This window comes from Saccoglossus kowalevskii, chromosome 2 (assembly GCF_978046115.1).
Source record: "Saccoglossus kowalevskii chromosome 2, keSacKowa6.1, whole genome shotgun sequence".
NCBI classification, from domain to species: domain Eukaryota; kingdom Metazoa; phylum Hemichordata; class Enteropneusta; family Harrimaniidae; genus Saccoglossus; species Saccoglossus kowalevskii.
The window spans coordinates 14,811,785-14,831,138 of NC_140642.1; the positions used below are offsets into that span (position 1 = coordinate 14,811,785).

The 19,354-nt window shown below is 38.9% G+C and overlaps 2 protein-coding genes across 2 annotated transcripts; one reads left to right on the forward strand and one right to left on the reverse strand.

Moving 5' to 3' along the window:
• The first annotated feature begins 13,066 nt into the window (after positions 1 to 13,066).
• Positions 13,067 to 15,692, forward strand: LOC100369972 (monocarboxylate transporter 12-like). Its single transcript, XM_002737768.4, has 4 exons — positions 13,067 to 13,289; positions 13,407 to 13,550; positions 13,713 to 14,555; positions 15,340 to 15,692. Exons 1-4 carry the CDS (start codon positions 13,067 to 13,069, stop codon positions 15,690 to 15,692), a joined length of 1,563 nt encoding a protein of 520 aa, XP_002737814.1.
• Positions 15,693 to 18,320: 2,628 nt separating this feature from the next.
• LOC144343817 (uncharacterized) lies at positions 18,321 to 19,120 on the reverse strand. Its single transcript, XM_085504843.1, has 3 exons — positions 18,884 to 19,120; positions 18,595 to 18,744; positions 18,321 to 18,422 (listed from the first exon to the last, which is right to left on the reverse strand). The coding sequence occupies exons 1-3, from the start codon at positions 19,118 to 19,120 to the stop codon at positions 18,321 to 18,323; spliced, it is 489 nt and encodes a 162-aa protein (XP_085360969.1).
• Between the last annotated feature and the right edge of the window lie 234 nt (positions 19,121 to 19,354).

The following is a 19,354-nucleotide window of genomic DNA, read 5'->3' on the forward strand; positions in this document are numbered from 1 at the left end:
TCTGTTTGACATTATTTCTTATAGTGTCTACGTATTAAACTCTCAGCAATTCAAATGCTACATCACAAACTATGCACGGACACAATACAGCGGTGAGCATCGCCCACACGTAGCTGGTCACGTGACGGTATTTTCTGAGTGCATGGCATCATCATAATACCGATCTTATCGTTTCCCAGCCATATTGTATTGGGAAGCACACGGACCGAGTTTTATAATGTTTGTTTTTCCATAACTGGTAAAGGTGGTGACAATTATTGCAACTTTATCGCTATGTGGCTGGCTTTGAAACGCGCACACATCTCGGAAACAAATTAGAACGTATAATCGTTCCTTATTTGGTATTTACATATGGTAGAATGCAGTTACCCCTTCTGATACCGCAAAACTTACGGCGCACTGTAACTGATGAAAATAGATAGGAATACATGAGACAATTTTGTTAAGGACGGATTTCAGCAAAGGATGCATGATTATGATTATTCGTAGGTTGCTGGTCAACGTAGATTCGTCAAACAAATAGGCGACCCCATTTACGTACATCTAGGACTACACTGATCACGTGGACAGATAAACAAGATAAAGAAGAGTCAAAATCTTCACCTGTGCCACGGTACAGTTGTCGAGACCATCCAGTGGTCACTACAGGGACGCGGGAGTGAGGTATACTTCTAAAAAGGTAAGATTGCAACGATAACATCATTGACGCGATAATATCTTTAAAACACACACTTTTGCTCGTAAAGTTGTTTTATTTACAGTTATGAGTGGTTTAGATTGTCCTAATACAAAACTTGCTGCTCGGACACACTTTTGTTAGTATTTGGGGGATTTAGAGTGAAATTGTACGTACGTTATGAATATCTTCCAGCATTGACGATTCTTCCGAGTTCGAGTGCAGGACAAGTAGGAAAAACATCAGCGGGGTTTCCTCGGAAGCCGTAGGCATGTGTGTCCAAGAGGTCTGGTTATGTTAAACCCGGATCCGGACCAATCAAACCTACAGCATTTTCTTTTTAGTACTCTCTGTTGTTTTTTTTCGTAATATAACTTAGCAGTTGTGAACGCACTGTTGATACATATCGAACAAAGCTGACCTTTGCTGTGTTCGTTTCACGTTATCTATGGTATTTGTAAGTTTGTTGGTTTTAGATGGACTCGCGGCAAAATAAAAATTATTACTCATCTCTGCACTGTCGAAATGTGTACTATATTATGAAATACTATATTTGACCCCACTAAATCATGTAGGTAGCTATTCTGTGTTCACAAAAATAAATATCACACATTATCATATGTACGTCAGAAATATAAGACATCTAACATAACAATAATAATATAACGGTGGTCAAACAGTTCTACATACACTGACCTCAGTTAAAGCGTTTGGCTCGAGTATGAACTGGTAATTTGATGAACTGACAGTTTGTGGGCTGATGACACCAGTCGGGGTACATTCATTGAACAGCATCGACACTGTGAGGTGTTGTTGTGCATCGCTTTAGCTGAGATCACAATGTGAATTGGCTAGCGCTTGACAAGTGCATTCATTTGATGGAACCAAATTAATATCAGGATCTGATAGAGTAGTCATCGCTCTTCTTGAACATTTTTATGTCAATATTAGGACAAATGAACATCGAGACTTAAGTCTCGGCATTTTTGAATATGAGGAGAATTAATTTTACGAGTGGTTGGTGGAAGAGCGTGCTTTTTGGTGTTAGCTCTAATACATATAAAAATTGAGGACTTCTGAAAATATGTACACAATTCTAGATGAAAAGGTAAAAATACACTTTCACAGCTACTACCAAAAAATGTATCGTTGATTGCGCGAAATTTGTCGAATGAAAACAATAACGGCAAAGTTAGTGTTCTATAGATGGTCTATGTACTAATGGACACATGTAGCATGCCCATACCAAACTTTCAGGCTGGTCAACGGGTTATTGAGTTCTTTTATTTTCAAAGTTAGAAATATTGATTTAGCATAGAACGTAGTAAATTGAAACAGACAAAGTCAGTCAAAGTAATCATTGTTGAGCGTCTTGATAGTATTGAGCGATAACAATGTTGATTACCTCTGTACAGAGTGAATAAATCACTGGCAATCTAACAATTGATCAGGGACTACATGACGCTATAGTGTTCTCTGCCTTCCAACGTGACAAACCAACGATAATATATTTTGATTCTTCTTCTTATAGTGTTCAATTCAATCTCACACTTTCCGAACAAGGCTAACGAGGCATTCTTTTAAAACATCCCACAGATCACATCATAGAATATTCTCTTGACCCACCTGGTGGTTCAGGAAATCAACACGGACAGTACAGAAAATAATAACACGCTTGTACAACGTCTCAATTTGTTACAGGAAAGTTTAGATCATATATTTTCTTTTCTAATGTTATGTCTAAGTTAAACAGCAGCAAACTATCAATACAGAGACTCAGGGGGTCTAAATATGAGAAATTAACACATATGTAAAACACTGTTAATTATGAAACATCAAAAATTATCTACAATCGTCACAACAAATAAGTTTCAACAAATGAGTAGATGAAGCTAAGTTCTCCTTGTTTTGCTTTCCGAGATTGATTGTTCAAGGGTCATACTTTTTACTGTAATGACTGTGTACTTCACAGGATGTGTGCATTACGATAAATATAATCAGTTCTATTAGCATTCCAGTCAATGGCGGGCTTATCAGCTGACATGTCCTTTATTCTATACCTTACAATAAAACCTTTTTTTTGTAGCTATGCATTTGAGTAAGGTCGTATAATTACCTACAGGGGTAGGGAATATCCACTCACTGCACGATACACAACAGTAAACTTTATTTCATTTTCACATAAGGGACAATAACTGATTAAGAATGAACAAGCTTAAACACATATGAGTAAATTAATATGCAAATTGTAGTGATAACAATCAATTTCGTGTTTCCTATTGCAAAGAAATGTCTCAATCAAGTAAACAATTTCTATAATGTCTATATAACTAATGTGCAAATTAATATCTTAAAAAAATATAATTTCGAGCATATTATCTAGCAGTTTTAATATACATACTCAATGATACATTAGCATGCAAATGACTGCGAGGTCATGGGTCATAAGGCCTTGTACAGTTTTAGTCTTGCCTCTTTTCCTGTTTTGGATACTTGAACGGCATGACACACATGTACAGATCATAGAGTGTCAGTAGTCTGATATGTGTCTCCCATTACACATACGTACAGATCATAGAGTGTCAGTAGTCTGATATGTGTCTCTCATGACACATACGTACAGATCATAGAGTGTCAGTAGTCTGATATGTGCCTCTCATGACACACATGTACAGATCATAGAGTGTCAGTAGTCTGATATGTGTCTCTCATGATACACATGTACAGATCATAGAGTGTCAGTAGTCTGATATGTGTCTCTCATGATACACATGTACAGATCATAGAGTGTCAGTAGTCTGATATGTGCCTCTCATGACACACATGTACAGATCATAGAGTGTCAGTAGTCTGATATGTGTCTCTCATGATACACATGTACAGATCATAGAGTGTCAGTAGTCTGATATGTGTCTCTCATGACACACATGTACAGATCATAGAGTGTCAGTAGTCTGATATGTGTCTCTCATGACACACATGTACAGATCATAGAGTGTCAGTAGTCTGATATGTGCCTCTCATAACACACATGTACAGATCATAGAGTGTCAGTAGTCTGATATGTGTCTCTCATGACACACATCCACAGATCATAGAGTGTCAGTAGTCTGATATGTGTCCCCCGTGACACACATGTACAGATCATAGAGTGTCAGTAGTCTGATATGTGTCTCTCATGACACACATGTACAGATCATAGAGTGTCAGTAGTCTGATATGTGCCTCCCGTGACACACATGTACAGATCATAGAGTGTCAGTAGTCTGATACGTGCCTCTCATGACACACATGTACAGATCATAGAGTGTCAGTAGTCTGATATGTGCCTCCCGTGACACACATGTACAGATCATAGAGTGTCAGTAGTCTGATATGTGCCTCTCATGACACACATGTACAGATCATAGAGTGTCAGTAGTCTGATATGTGCCTCTCATGACACACATGTACAGATCATAGAGTGTCAGTAGTCTGATATGTGTCTCTCATGATACACATGTACAGATCATAGAGTGTCATTAGTCTGATATGTGTCTCTCATGACACACATGTACAGATCATAGAGTGTCAGTAGTCTGATATGTGTCTCTCATGATACACATGTACAGATCATAGAGTGTCAGTAGTCTGATATGTGTCTCTCATGACACACATGTACAGATCATAGAGTGTCAGTAGTCTGATATGTGTCTCTCATGATACACATGTACAGATCATAGAGTGTCAGTAGTCTGATATGTGCCTCTCATGACACACATGTACAGATCATAGAGTGTCAGTAGTCTGATATGTGTCTCTCATGACACACATCTACAGATCATAGAGTGTCAGTAGTCTGATATGTGTCCCCCGTGACACACATGTACAGATCATAGAGTGTCAGTAGTCTGATATGTGTCTCTCATGACACACATGTACAGATCATAGAGTGTCAGTAGTCTGATATGTGTCTCTCATGACACACATCTACAGATTATAGAGTGTCAGTAGTCTGATATGTGTCCCCCGTGACACACATGTACAGATCATAGAGTGTCAGTAGTCTGATATGTGTCTCTCATGATACACATGTACAGATCATAGAGTGTCAGTAGTCTGATATGTGTCTCTCATGACACACATCTACAGATCATAGAGTGTCAGTAGTCTGATATGTGTCCCCCGTGACACACATGTACAGATCATAGAGTGTCAGTAGTCTGATATGTGTCTCTCATGACACACATGTACAGATCATAGAGTGTCAGTAGTCTGATATGTGTCTCTCATGATACACATGTACAGATCATAGAGTGTCAGTAGTCTGATATGTGTCTCTCATGATACACATGTACAGATCATAGAGTGTCAGTAGTCTGATATGTGTCTCTCATAACACACATGTACAGATCATAGAGTGTCAGTAGTCTGATATGTGTCTCTCATGATACACATGTACAGATCATAGAGTGTCAGTAGTCTGATATGTGTCTCTCATGACACACATGTACAGATCATAGAGTGTCAGCAGTCTGATATGTGCCTCTCATGACACACATGTACAGATCATAGAGTGTCAGTAGTCTGATATGTGCCTCTCATGACACACATGTACAGATCATAGAGTGTCAGTAGTCTGATATGTGCCTCTCATGACACACATGTACAGATCATAGAGTGTCAGTAGTCTGATATGTGTCCCCCGTGACACACATGTACAGATCATAGAGTGTCAGTAGTCTGATATGTGCCTCTCATGACACACATGTACAGATCATAGAGTGTCAGTAGTCTGATATGTGTCTCTCATGACACACATGTACAGATCATAGAGTGTCAGTAGTCTGATATGTGTCTCTCACGATACACATGTACAGATCATAGAGTGTCAGTAGTCTGATATGTGTCTCTCACGATACACATGTACAGATCATAGAGTGTCAGTAGTCTGATATGTGTCTCTCACGATACACATGTACAGATCATAGAGTGTCAGTAGTCTGATATGTGTCCCCCGTGACACACATGTACAGATCATAGAGTGTCAGTAGTCTGATATGTGCCTCTCATGACACACATGTACAGATCATAGAGTGTCAGTAGTCTGATATGTGTCTCTCATGACACACATGTACAGATCATAGAGTGTCAGTAGTCTGATATGTGTCTCATGATACACATGTACAGATCATAGAGTGTCAGTAGTCTGATATGTGCCTCTCATGACACACATGTACAGATCATAGAGTGTCAGTAGTCTGATATGTGTCTCTCATGACACACATGTACAGATCATAGAGTGTCAGTAGTCTGATATGTGTCTCATGACACACATGTACAGATCATAGAGTGTCAGTAGTCTGATATGTGTCTCTCACGATACACATGTACAGATCATAGAGTGTCAGTAGTCTGATATGTGTCCCCCGTGACACACATGTACAGATCATAGAGTGTCAGTAGTCTGATATGTGTCCCCCGTGACACACATGTACAGATCATAGAGTGTCAGTAGTCTGATATGTGCCTCTCATGACACACATGTACAGATCATAGAGTGTCAGTAGTCTGATATGTGTCTCTCATGACACACATGTACAGATCATAGAGTGTCAGTAGTCTGATATGTGTCTCTCACGATACACATGTACATATCATAGAGTGTCAGTAGTCTGATATGTGTCTCTCATGACACACATGTACAGATCATAGAGTGTCAGTAGTCTGATATGTGTCTCTCATGACACACATGTACAGATCATAGAGTGTCAGTAGTCTGATATGTGTCTCTCACGATACACATGTACAGATCATAGAGTGTCAGTAGTCTGATATGTGTCTCTCATGACACACATGTACAGATCATAGAGTGTCAGTAGTCTGATATGTGTCTCTCATGACACACATGTACAGATTATAGAGTGTCAGTAGTCTGATATGTGCCTCTCATGACACACATGTACAGATCATAGAGTGTCAGTAGTCTGATATGTGTCTCTCATGACACACATGTACAGATCATAGAGTGTCAGTAGTCTGATATGTGCCTCTCATGACACACATGTACAGATCATAGAGTGTCAGTAGTCTGATATGTGTCCCCCGTGACACACATGTACAGATCATAGAGTGTCAGTAGTCTGATATGTGCCTCTCATAACACACATGTACAGATCATAGAGTGTCAGTAGTCTGATATGTGACTCTCATGACACACATGTACAGATTATAGAGTGTCAGTAGTCTGATATGTGTCCCCCGTGACACACATGTACAGATTATAGAGTGTCAGTAGTCTGATATGTGACTCTCATGACACACATCTACAGATCATAGAGTGTCAGTAGTCTGATATGTGTCTCTCATGACACACATGTACAGATCATAGAGTGTCAGTAGTCTGATATGTGTCTCTCATGACACACATCTACAGATTATAGAGTGTCAGTAGTCTGATATGTGTCTCTCATGACACACATGTACAGATCATAGAGTGTCAGTAGTCTGATATGTGCCTCTCATGACACACATGTACAGATTATAGAGTGTCAGTAGTCTGATATGTGTCTCTCATGACACACATGTACAGATCATAGAGTGTCAGTAGTCTGATATGTGCCTCCCGTGACACACATGTACAGATCATAGAGTGTCAGTAGTCTGATATGTGTCTCTCATGACACACATGTACAGATCATAGAGTGTCAGTAGTCTGATATGTGCCTCCCGTGACACACATGTACAGATCATAGAGTGTCAGTAGTCTGATATGTGTCTCTCATGACACACATGTACAGATCATAGAGTGTCAGTAGTCTGATATGTGTCTCTCATGACACACATGTACAGATCATAGAGTGTCAGTAGTCTGATATGTGTCCCCCGTGACACACATGTACAGATCATAGAGTGTCAGTAGTCTGATATGTGTCTCTCATGACACACATGTACAGATCATAGAGTGTCAGTAGTCTGATATGTGTCTCTCATGACACACATGTACAGATCATAGAGTGTCAGTAGTCTGATATGTGCCTCCCGTGACACACATGTACAGATCATAGAGTGTCAGTAGTCTGATATGTGTCTCTCATGACACACATGTACAGATCATAGAGTGTCAGTAGTCTGATATGTGTCTCTCATGACACACATGTACAGATCATAGAGTGTCAGTAGTCTGATATGTGTCTCTCATGACACACATGTACAGATCATAGAGTGTCAGTAGTCTGATATGTGTCTCTCATGACACACATGTACAGATCATAGAGTGTCAGTAGTCTGATATGTGTCTCTCATGACACACATGTACAGATCATAGAGTGTCAGTAGTCTGATATGTGCCTCCCGTGACACACATGTACAGATCATAGAGTGTCAGTAGTCTGATATGTGTCTCTCATGACACACATGTACAGATCATAGAGTGTCAGTAGTCTGATATGTGTCCCCCGTGACACACATGTACAGATCATAGAGTGTCAGTAGTCTGATATGTGTCTCTCATGACACACATGTACAGATCATAGAGTGTCAGTAGTCTGATATGTGCCTCCCGTGACACAAATGTACAGATCATAAAGTGTCAGTAGTCTGATATGTGCCTCTCATGACACACATGTACAGATCATAGAGTGTCAGTAGTCTGATATGTGTCTCTCATGACACACATGTACAGATCATAGAGTGTCAGTAGTCTGATATGTGACTCTCATGACACACATGTACAGATCATAGAGTGTCAGTAGTCTGATATGTGTCTCTCATGACACACATGTACAGATCATAGAGTGTCAGTAGTCTGATATGTGTCTCTCATGACACACATGTACATATCATAGAGTGTCAGTAGTCTGATATGTGTCTCTCATGATACACATGTACAGATCATAGAGTGTCAGTAGTCTGATATGTGTCTCTCATGACACACATGTACAGATCATAGAGTGTCAGTAGTCTGATATGTGACTCTCATGACACACATGTACAGATCATAGAGTGTCAGTAGTCTGATATGTGTCTCTCATGATACACATGTACAGATCATAGAGTGTCAGTAGTCTGATATGTGTCTCTCATGACACACATGTACAGATCATAGAGTGTCAGTAGTCTGATATGTGACTCTCATGACACACATGTACAGATCATAGAGTGTCAGTAGTCTGATATGTGTCTCTCATGATACACATGTACAGATCATAGAGTGTCAGTAGTCTGATATGTGTCTCTCATGACACACATGTACAGATCATAGAGTGTCAGTAGTCTGATATGTGCCTCTCATAACACACATGTACAGATCATAGAGTGTCAGTAGTCTGATATGTGTCTCTCATAACACACATCTACAGATTATAGAGTGTCAGTAGTCTGATATGTGCCTCTCATAACACACATGTACAGATCATAGAGTGTCAGTAGTCTGATATGTGCCTCTCATAACACACATGTACAGATCATAGAGTGTCAGTAGTCTGATATGTGCCTCTCATGACACACATGTACAGATCATAGAGTGTCAGTAGTCTGATATGTGCCTCTCATGACACACATGTACAGATCATAGAGTGTCAGTAGTCTGATATGTGCCTCTCATGACACACATGTACAGATCATAGAGTGTCAGTAGTCTGATATGTGTCTCTCATGACACACATGTACAGATCATAGAGTGTCAGTAGTCTGATATGTGTCTCTCACGATACACATGTACAGATCATAGAGTGTCAGTAGTCTGATATGTGTCCCCCGTGACACACATGTACAGATCATAGAGTGTCAGTAGTCTGATATGTGTCTCTCATGACACACATGTACAGATCATAGAGTGTCAGTAGTCTGATATGTGCCTCCCGTGACACACATGTACAGATCATAGAGTGTCAGTAGTCTGATATGTGCCTCTCATGACACACATGTACAGATCATAGAGTGTCAGTAGTCTGATATGTGTCTCTCATGACACACATGTACAGATCATAGAGTGTCAGTAGTCTGATATGTGACTCTCATGACACACATGTACAGATCATAGAGTGTCAGTAGTCTGATATGTGTCTCTCATGACACACATGTACAGATCATAGAGTGTCAGTAGTCTGATATGTGTCTCTCATGACACACATGTACATATCATAGAGTGTCAGTAGTCTGATATGTGCCTCTCATGACACACATGTACAGATCATAGAGTGTCAGTAGTCTGATATGTGTCTCTCATGACACACATGTACAGATCATAGAGTGTCAGTAGTCTGATATGTGACTCTCATGACACACATGTACAGATCATAGAGTGTCAGTAGTCTGATATGTGTCTCTCATGATACACATGTACAGATCATAGAGTGTCAGTAGTCTGATATGTGTCTCTCATGACACACATGTACAGATCATAGAGTGTCAGTAGTCTGATATGTGCCTCTCATAACACACATGTACAGATCATAGAGTGTCAGTAGTCTGATATGTGTCTCTCATAACACACATCTACAGATTATAGAGTGTCAATAGTCTGATATGTGCCTCTCATAACACACATGTACAGATCATAGAGTGTCAGTAGTCTGATATGTGCCTCTCATAACACACATGTACAGATCATAGAGTGTCAGTAGTCTGATATGTGCCTCTCATGACACACATGTACAGATCATAGAGTGTCAGTAGTCTGATATGTGTCCCCCGTGACACACATGTACAGATCATAGAGTGTCAGTAGTCTGATATGTGTCTCTCATGACACACATGTACAGATCATAGAGTGTCAGTAGTCTGATATGTGTCTCGCATGACACACATGTACAGATCATAGAGTGTCAGTAGTCTGATATGTGACTCTCATGACACACATGTACAGATCATAGAGTGTCAGTAGTCTGATATGTGTCTCTCATGACACACATGTACAGATCATAGAGTGTCAGTAGTCTGATATGTGACTCTCATGACACACATGTACAGATCATAGAGTGTCAGTAGTCTGATATGTGTCTCTCATGACACACATGTACAGATCATAGAGTGTCAGTAGTCTGATATGTGTCCCCCGTGACACGCATGTACAGATCATAGAGTGTCAGTATTCTGATATGTGTCTCTCATGACACACATGTACAGATCATAGAGTGTCAGTAGTCTAATATGTGCCTCTCATGACACACATGTACAGATCATAGAGTGTCAGTAGTCTAATATGTGCCTCTCATGACACACATGTACAGATCATAGAGTGTCAGTAGTCTAATATGTGCCTCTCATAACACACATGTACAGATCATAGAGTGTCAGTAGTCTGATATGTGCCTCTCATGACACACATGTACAGATCATAGAGTGTCAGTAGTCTGATATGTGACTCTCATAACACACATGTACAGATCATAGAGTGTCAGTAGTCTGATATGTGTCTCTCATGACACACATGTACAGATCATAGAGTGTCAGTAGTCTGATATGTGCCTCTCATGACACACATGTACAGATCATAGAGTGTCAGTAGTCTGATATGTGACTCTCATGACACACATGTACAGATCATAGAGTGTCAGTAGTCTGATATGTGCCTCTCATGATACACATGTATAGATCATAGAGTGTCAGTAGTCTAATATGTGTCTCTCATGACACACATGTACAGATCATAGAGTGTCAGTAGTCTGATATGTGTCTCTCACGATACACATGTACAGATCATAGAGTGTCAGTAGTCTGATATGTGTCTCTCATGACACACATGTACAGATCATAGAGTGTCAGTAGTCTGATATGTGCCTCTCATGACACACATGTACAGATCATAGAGTGTCAGTAGTCTAATATGTGCCTCTCATGACACACATGTACAGATCATAGAGTGTCAGTAGTCTGATATGTGCCTCTCATGACACACATGTACAGATCATAGTGTGTCAGTAGTCTGATATGTGCCTCTCATGACTCACATGTACAGATCATAGAGTGTCAGTATTCTGATATGTGCCTCTCATGACACACATGTACAGATCATAGAGTGTCAGTATTCTGATATGTGCCTCTCATGACACACATGTACAGATCATAGAGTGTCAGTAGTCTGATATGTGTCTCTCATGATACACATGTACAGATCATAGAGTGTCAGTAGTCTGATATGTGTCACTCATGACACACATGTACAGATCATAGAGTGTCAGTAGTCTGATATGTGCCTCCCGTGACACACATGTACAGATCATAGAGTGTCAGTAGTCTGATATGTGCCTCTCATGACACATACGTACAGATCATAGAGTGTCAGTAGTCTGATATGTGCCTCTCATGACACACATGTACAGATCATAGAGTGTCAGTAGTCTGATATGTGCCTCTCATAACACACATGTACAGATCATAGAGTGTCAGTAGTCTGATATGTGCCTCTCATGACACACATGTACAGATCATAGAGTGTCAGTAGTCTGATATGTGCCTCTCATAACACACATGTACAGATCATAGAGTGTCAGTAGTCTGATATGTGTCTCTCATAACACACATGTACAGATCATAGAGTGTCAGTAGTCTGATATGTGTCTCTCATAACACACATGTACAGATCATAGAGTGTCAGTAGTCTGATATGTGTCTCTCATAACACACATGTACAGATCATAGAGTGTCAGTAGTCTGATATGTGTCTCTCATGACACACATGTACAGATCATAGAGTGTCAGTAGTCTGATATGTGTCTTTCATAACATACACACATACTGATCATAGTTGTATGGTATTTGTTTTTCATGAACTATTTGAGTAGTGTTATGCAAATTAAAACGCATCGGGAAAAGGTAGTGTTAAATGTAAAGGTATTTGAGTACACTATTAGTATACAAATGCAGCCTGATAACTCCATACACCGTCTAATTTTCCAGAGACACCCACCGTCAGGTTAATCATGGGTTAATGTAGGTTACACCTAAATTTGGGATACTCTTATTATTGACAATTATTTCTGAACTTTGAATCATGCAAATCATCAAAGACATATTAACCATTCTTAGATATAACACATTAAAACTGAAATTTTCCAAGCCATTTTATTTCTTTTCAATTACCTGAAACAGGTGGTAATGATATGTCTGTGACTAAACTGAACACAAAACACTTAGAAAAACGACCTTATTGATTTTGAATAACAAATTATGTGGGTTTTACAAACTTGTTGAATGTATTAATGTGAACACATTCACACCGGACATGCTCAGGGATTTAGTGTTTAAATAGAACATTCTCGTAACTCCCTGTGAAAACACAATGATACTAGTTTACTGTTCACTCACAGTCCCCAGCAAAGTAATCAAATCTCCGACTCATGAATGAGCATGTTGAAAATATTCTATTTACATTTATTGCAGATTGATATATAAATATATTGATTCAAAATGTCAGGAGAACAAAAAGCCGGGGGACTTGACAGGTACGAGGCGCCAGATGGCGGTTATGGATGGGTTGTGGCCGCTGCTGGGTTTTGTTGCATGTTGTTTACACCAGGATTGTCCGAGGCCTTTGGAGTATTTTTCATCGAATTTAGAGAGTATTTTGAAGTGGATGCCCAACAAGTGTCTTGGATCGCGTCTATTATGATGTCCATGACTTTCTTCTGCAGTAAGTGTTTGAAGCGCTTTTTGGTGCTATACGCGCATGATATTCAAGCAATAATTAATGTTGATTTGAACCAACACAATTACTGAAAGAAATTGTACTGGATTTATTTTAATACAGGTCCCATTGCAGCTGGTCTCTCGAATCGTTTTGATGTGCGTAGAACTATATTTCTAGGTGGGATTCTTTCTAGTGCAGGCTTGATATTGAGTTCATTTGCTACAAGTATACCATTTTTGTACATCACCTTTGGTGTCATAACTGGTGAGTATGGCTATACCTTTTCCTTTTTATTGTGGGCTAAAAATATTAATTGACGCCCATGACGAATTTATTTTGGAACAATATGAATACGAAGGTAAACATCAATTACTAAATGTTAATTAATCTAATATTGATAAATTCCGGAATTCTTTCAATTTACAGGAGCTGCGTATGGATTGGTTGTTGTTCCCACAGTGTTGATTATTAGCTATTACTTTAAGCAGAAACATGCTATGGCTAATGGGATAGCCTTCGCCGGGGCTTCAATGGGAGTTGTGATATTTCCCCCCTTGTGCCATGGTTTAATTGAATATTATGGATGGAGAGGTTCGTTATTTTTACTAGGCAGTATAAATTTAAACATATGCGTTTTCGCGACACTCATGCGGTCACCTCCTCTGAAGAAACATCCCGCACCGGTACCACATGCAAATGACATCTTACAAGAGAAGCCTTTACTGCGACATGAGGGACAGAGTAATGCATTATCCGCTAATAATGAGAGCACCCAAACACAGCGACCAAAAGGAATAGACTGTAATATTTGGAAAGACAACTATCTTTTTACTATATACGTCATTGCCGTGTTCTTTCTAGGCTTCAGCACTTTCACTCCACTTGTACATTTAGTTCCACGTGCAGTGTATCAGGGCGTTTCACACGGTAAAGCCGCTTGGGTTGTCTCTGTGATTGGCCTCACCGGGTTTGCTGGACGATTATTCCACGGTGTACCAATCAGTAAAGGCTATGTTACCAGTTATCAATTCTTTACTATTACAATCTTTCTCATTGGTTTCATTACCATTATATTTGGACCTATCGGTGGTAGTTATACAAAGATTATGGTATATGCAGCTCTGTATGGTACAATAAGTGGATGCTACAATCCCCTAGTGGCAGTTGTAATGAAAGACGTTGTAGCTTCAGATGCACTCATGCCTACTGGTATGGGACTCACACTTTTGATCTATGGATTAGGTCATTTGATTGGTGCACCAGTAGCAGGTTAGTAGATACAATCTATTATCAAACTCCAATTTGATTAGAGGCAGGTTTATGAATTGTGTAAACTTCATAATGCATCTTACTAGACGCCCTATATATTAAAATACAGGTCGAATGTAGTCGGATTATCATAGAGATTCAGCGAATGTAAAACGTGAGTAAGGTTCTGAATGATGTGATTGAATATGATGTGATAAACTCAAAACAGGAAATCACCAGTCCATTATATTACAGCTAAGATAATATAGTAGTTTACTAAACCACAGTCCCTCTATAGAGGGACTGTGACTAAACACTTGTGTGGAATTTCCATTTCCATTGACGCATAGAAGTAATCTGAATAAAGATTGACACGGTATACCAATACGGGTCATAAACACAAGATTTTTTATTTGAAAACAGCTTACTAGTATTTAAAGCGGGAGGGTCGTCACCTGCGCACGCGCGGGAATTGACGCAAAGGCTCATGGGTAGACGCTTGTTCGTAAACAATGACACGTTATGGCCATTTGACGCATGCGCATGTGACGACTCCTCCGCTTTAATTATCTCAAGTGTCAAAAAGTGTCCTGGGCGCGTGCCACGAGGTCGTGGACAGCTATGTTAATATGTTACAAGTATGGTGAATGTGTTACAAACGTGGCATGAGAAAGCATTATGAAAATCAAAACATGCGATTTAGAATGAGTACATGTATATGCAAAATGTGCTCATTGGCCTGGGTTCAATATATGCTATTCTATCACTAATTGTACCTGTGTCTAATATATTTTTGTCTCTGCAGGTCGTTTATATGATATGACTGGCGGATATAAAGCGTCGTTCATGGTCGCGGGTTTTGTTTATATTTTGAGCGGTTGTATACTGTGCCTCAGGAAGTGTTGCGGCAAATGTCAGAAAGGACGAGATTTGGAGATCATAAAAGAAAGAAAGCGGAAAGAACGAAGACTACAAAGGAGGCAGCTCAGGGAACAACAACGGCTATTGGCTGGTGAACAAAAACAACACAACGTCCGTGTTGAAGCGAATAATGTTGATGGCACAGCTCCATTAAATTTCAGGAGTACTGCTGTGAATATGTATGGTGATTATTCAGACGACAGTTATGCTGATAGTCTTGAAGATACCAATGTATAAACATTACGATACCATGGTGGTTGTCAATACATGTGCTAACGGAGAACTCAACGTGTACGAAAGGCATGTTACGCGATGTATTTCATTTCTAGACACGGACCTTCCCAGTGCGATCATTCACGATGAATGTTTATACATTGTAAACATGTATATATCCCGACTGACAGAAATCATTTATTTTACGATCGACGATATATCTATGTTCGTCATTAAATTTCCCTAATCGGAGCACAAGCATTTTATAAAATTCCTCACATGTCCATTCAATTCTGTGTTTAACCCTGTTCTGTAGTTTCTCTTTTAAAATTGTGTTTATCAAACTGTATATATAAGACTGAAGTTTTCAAACCAAATTATAGTGTGAAAAAAATATATATAGCAACTGATAGGATACTATCTTGAATTATTTCGTTTAAAAAAAGCTATATTAATGTTAATATTGTGATCTACGTAATTGTTTTAAAAATAGAAATTACAACTGTAACAAACAAAAAAATGCTGTTCCATGTTACTATGACACTGTAGCTCCACGATTGTACATAATCAACCAAATTTCATCGGCATGCGATATATGATCAGTTTCTTATTTGTATTCTCTATAACCATCCCACTCGCGTAAATACAGGTTTTACACTGCAATTGCAAATTGTCGTGTTTATTGTTATGCACAGTCAAATAAGTTCACACATTGTGACTCATTTATATCACTACTTTTCCAAGGAACGTTATATTATTTCTTATTGTTTTATTAAATATGACATTGAAATAAACTCTCCCTATTTTTTTTTGTACCAGGGCGATACAGTACATATTATTCGACTGTAACAACGACGTGTTTTATACGGTACAATGTCCACGTGTTGTGTGCATTGTGAAAATTGTAATCAGTTTTATTAGCATTAAGTCAGTGATGTTTTACCAGATAACTGTCATTTGTCATAACAGCGACACCTTTGCCACACTGACCTTGTTTTGCCAGGGCGTATTTTGGGCAAGTTCAACAATTAAGCACCGTTGTATGGTATAATTGTTTAGTTACGACAGTTTTTAGAGTATTTGATGTGAAATAAATTCACAGTGAGAACAACGTAATTATGACTTATTTTATGACGCACAAATGTGATGGAGGGGGGGGGGGTGGTGGTGGTGGAGAAGTTTAGGTTTTATTAATATGAGACATGGTAAACAAATGCTTCTTTGGTGTTGTTTTTTCCTGCTTCGTTTTCAAGTCAACAAGAAATCGGTTTTTAAATATTTGGTTTATCTGTGTTTTTTTTGGACGAAAGGTAAATAACACAAAGTAAACTGCATGACACTGCGAGATAAATGTATTTTAATTTATTGCCACGTGATGGAGCAAAGGTCAAACATTGCAGAATGTTCGTATGGATTGCAATGTAGTATAATGAGCATAAGATTAGAGTGTGTTAAAAGCATGATGGCAGTCTTACAGTTTGAAACTGTGTTTTCACACACAAATACAGAACCATATTACTAGCTATAACCACGAGGTTGCCAGTAGAATAGGTTACAAAACATTGCATTTTTGATAAATACAAAATAGCACTGTACACATTTATCACATTAGATTTGCAAATATAACCCCTAAATCTGTCTTCAAAATTTGAAATCAATCCGCTTATTCCTTTGAAAATAATCCAATGATTTTTGTTTTTAATTTAAGACAAATTCGTTATTTTAATCGAATAATCATAAAATAAGGGTTTGTCTTTTTCTGTACTTGCATCATTTACAAGCCCCAGCTGACAAAATTCGTTCGCACGCTTACTAACAATCAGCGCGCTAGGTCATTTATTTGCCTAAATAAAATGTTATCTGGAAATACTTTATATATTTCAACTGGTATATTTCATGATAGTAATTTTAACAATTTGCGCTCATTTTCACACATTTTAACGAAATTGCGTTCTCAATTGTATTCATAATATATATTCTCGCCATGTTATGTACACACTATGACGATGATTGTGGGGGTTTCAACCTTTGGATTATCTCGTTTTTTACAAGCTAGATTGAAATCAACACGTGGGTGACTTAGTTATATCTGAACACATGAAAGACACCCAGATGAACTCCCAAATGAGTCAAAATATAATGTAGATTTCTACAGCCATCAGGTAGCTGCCATTAACTTGCATTGCATTTGCACATTAAAGCATGGCATATTGTGTTTGTGTCTAAATCACTGAACCCCGTCTATTGTATGTGGTGGCGCTATTCATAAAAATGTACAGTGTATTGAAGTTGTATGATTGAAAAAATATGTAATTATATCACACAAATCACAAAGAGGGTGCAAATCGCACTAATTTAATTATACTTTCTATGGAAAAAAGTACTACAACACTACAATTCAATATTGACACATTTGTTTCAGTCCTGGATCTTAATTTTAATTTGTTTAGAACAACAATCATTTGAACGACACATTTCTTTGAATTTTGCATGTGATGTTGCAGTCACTGGTTCAGGCGGTGGCTGTTCATATCTTTCAACCTTAGGCTTGTGTACGGAATCGGAATCGTCAATTACGATGGCTGAAGTACTTGATTTCGGTAGTGGAGGTTGGAGAGCATCAGATACGATTTTCTAAAGAGAGTTACTTGTTCATTTATATGTTCTCAACCCATCATCCGATCTGTGACCAGTGCGTTCTTTGATTAGTTGCTCACCAAAGCCTTTTTCATACAACGAAGTCGCCACAGTAATCTAAAAGTATGAAAAGAATGATTTGAGAAGTAAATATACCGACATTTATTTGCATCGCGTTTGAAATAAGTTTTCACAATGTACAATATTTGTTTTCAATCAGCGAAATTCAAACACATTTGAACCCATCCCAAGATCCCGCCCACCCCAGAATAACTTGAGACAAACTTACCTTACCCGAGTGTCCAGTGTGATACCCATCTATTCCAGCCAGATCACACATTCTTTTTGGATATTGTCGTAAAGTATTTACTCCAATCTTCTGTTTAGAAAATTTGAGCCCTCCGCTGGACGTCAGTGGACGTCGGTAGAAGGAATCTTTCTGTGGAATACATTGCAAATAACGTTTCAATAACTGAGCGTAACACAACGCGTGTTGGAAGGATCGCCGTATTGGCGCACATTTTTGTACGGGATTTTCCGCGAGTAATACAGTCCTCGATTATTTTTACACGGTCTACCATTAAATTCAATATAGTCAGCTTGATTGTCTGATCCTTGTACGAACTGTTCGGCTGTAAGGTTACTATGTTCGTCGACTGCTCGGAGACCTTATCCCACAATTTGTTTTCATCATCATCATCTGTGTATGGTTCAGCTTGACGTTTAATAACGCCTGTTCCCCGTCTGTCTATACTCTTCATTACACCGTCCAGGGTGTGATGGAATTCCATAAATTCACGAGCATGTGTATCCATAAAGCACAAGTCAACTCTTTTGCATTCGTCACGTAAATATCTCTAAATTGCGCTACAAAGCACACGCAGGCTATTAGATGGATATTCTGTTCCGTCTTGTCGACGAGCCTCGACAACAAAGCGACACAGCCAAAATGAAAGTTCACGTACACCAAGTTCGCTGCATAATCTGGGAACAAATGTAAACACGTCACTACTGCTTACCCCGTGCTTCTCGACTCGTTCATTTCTGGC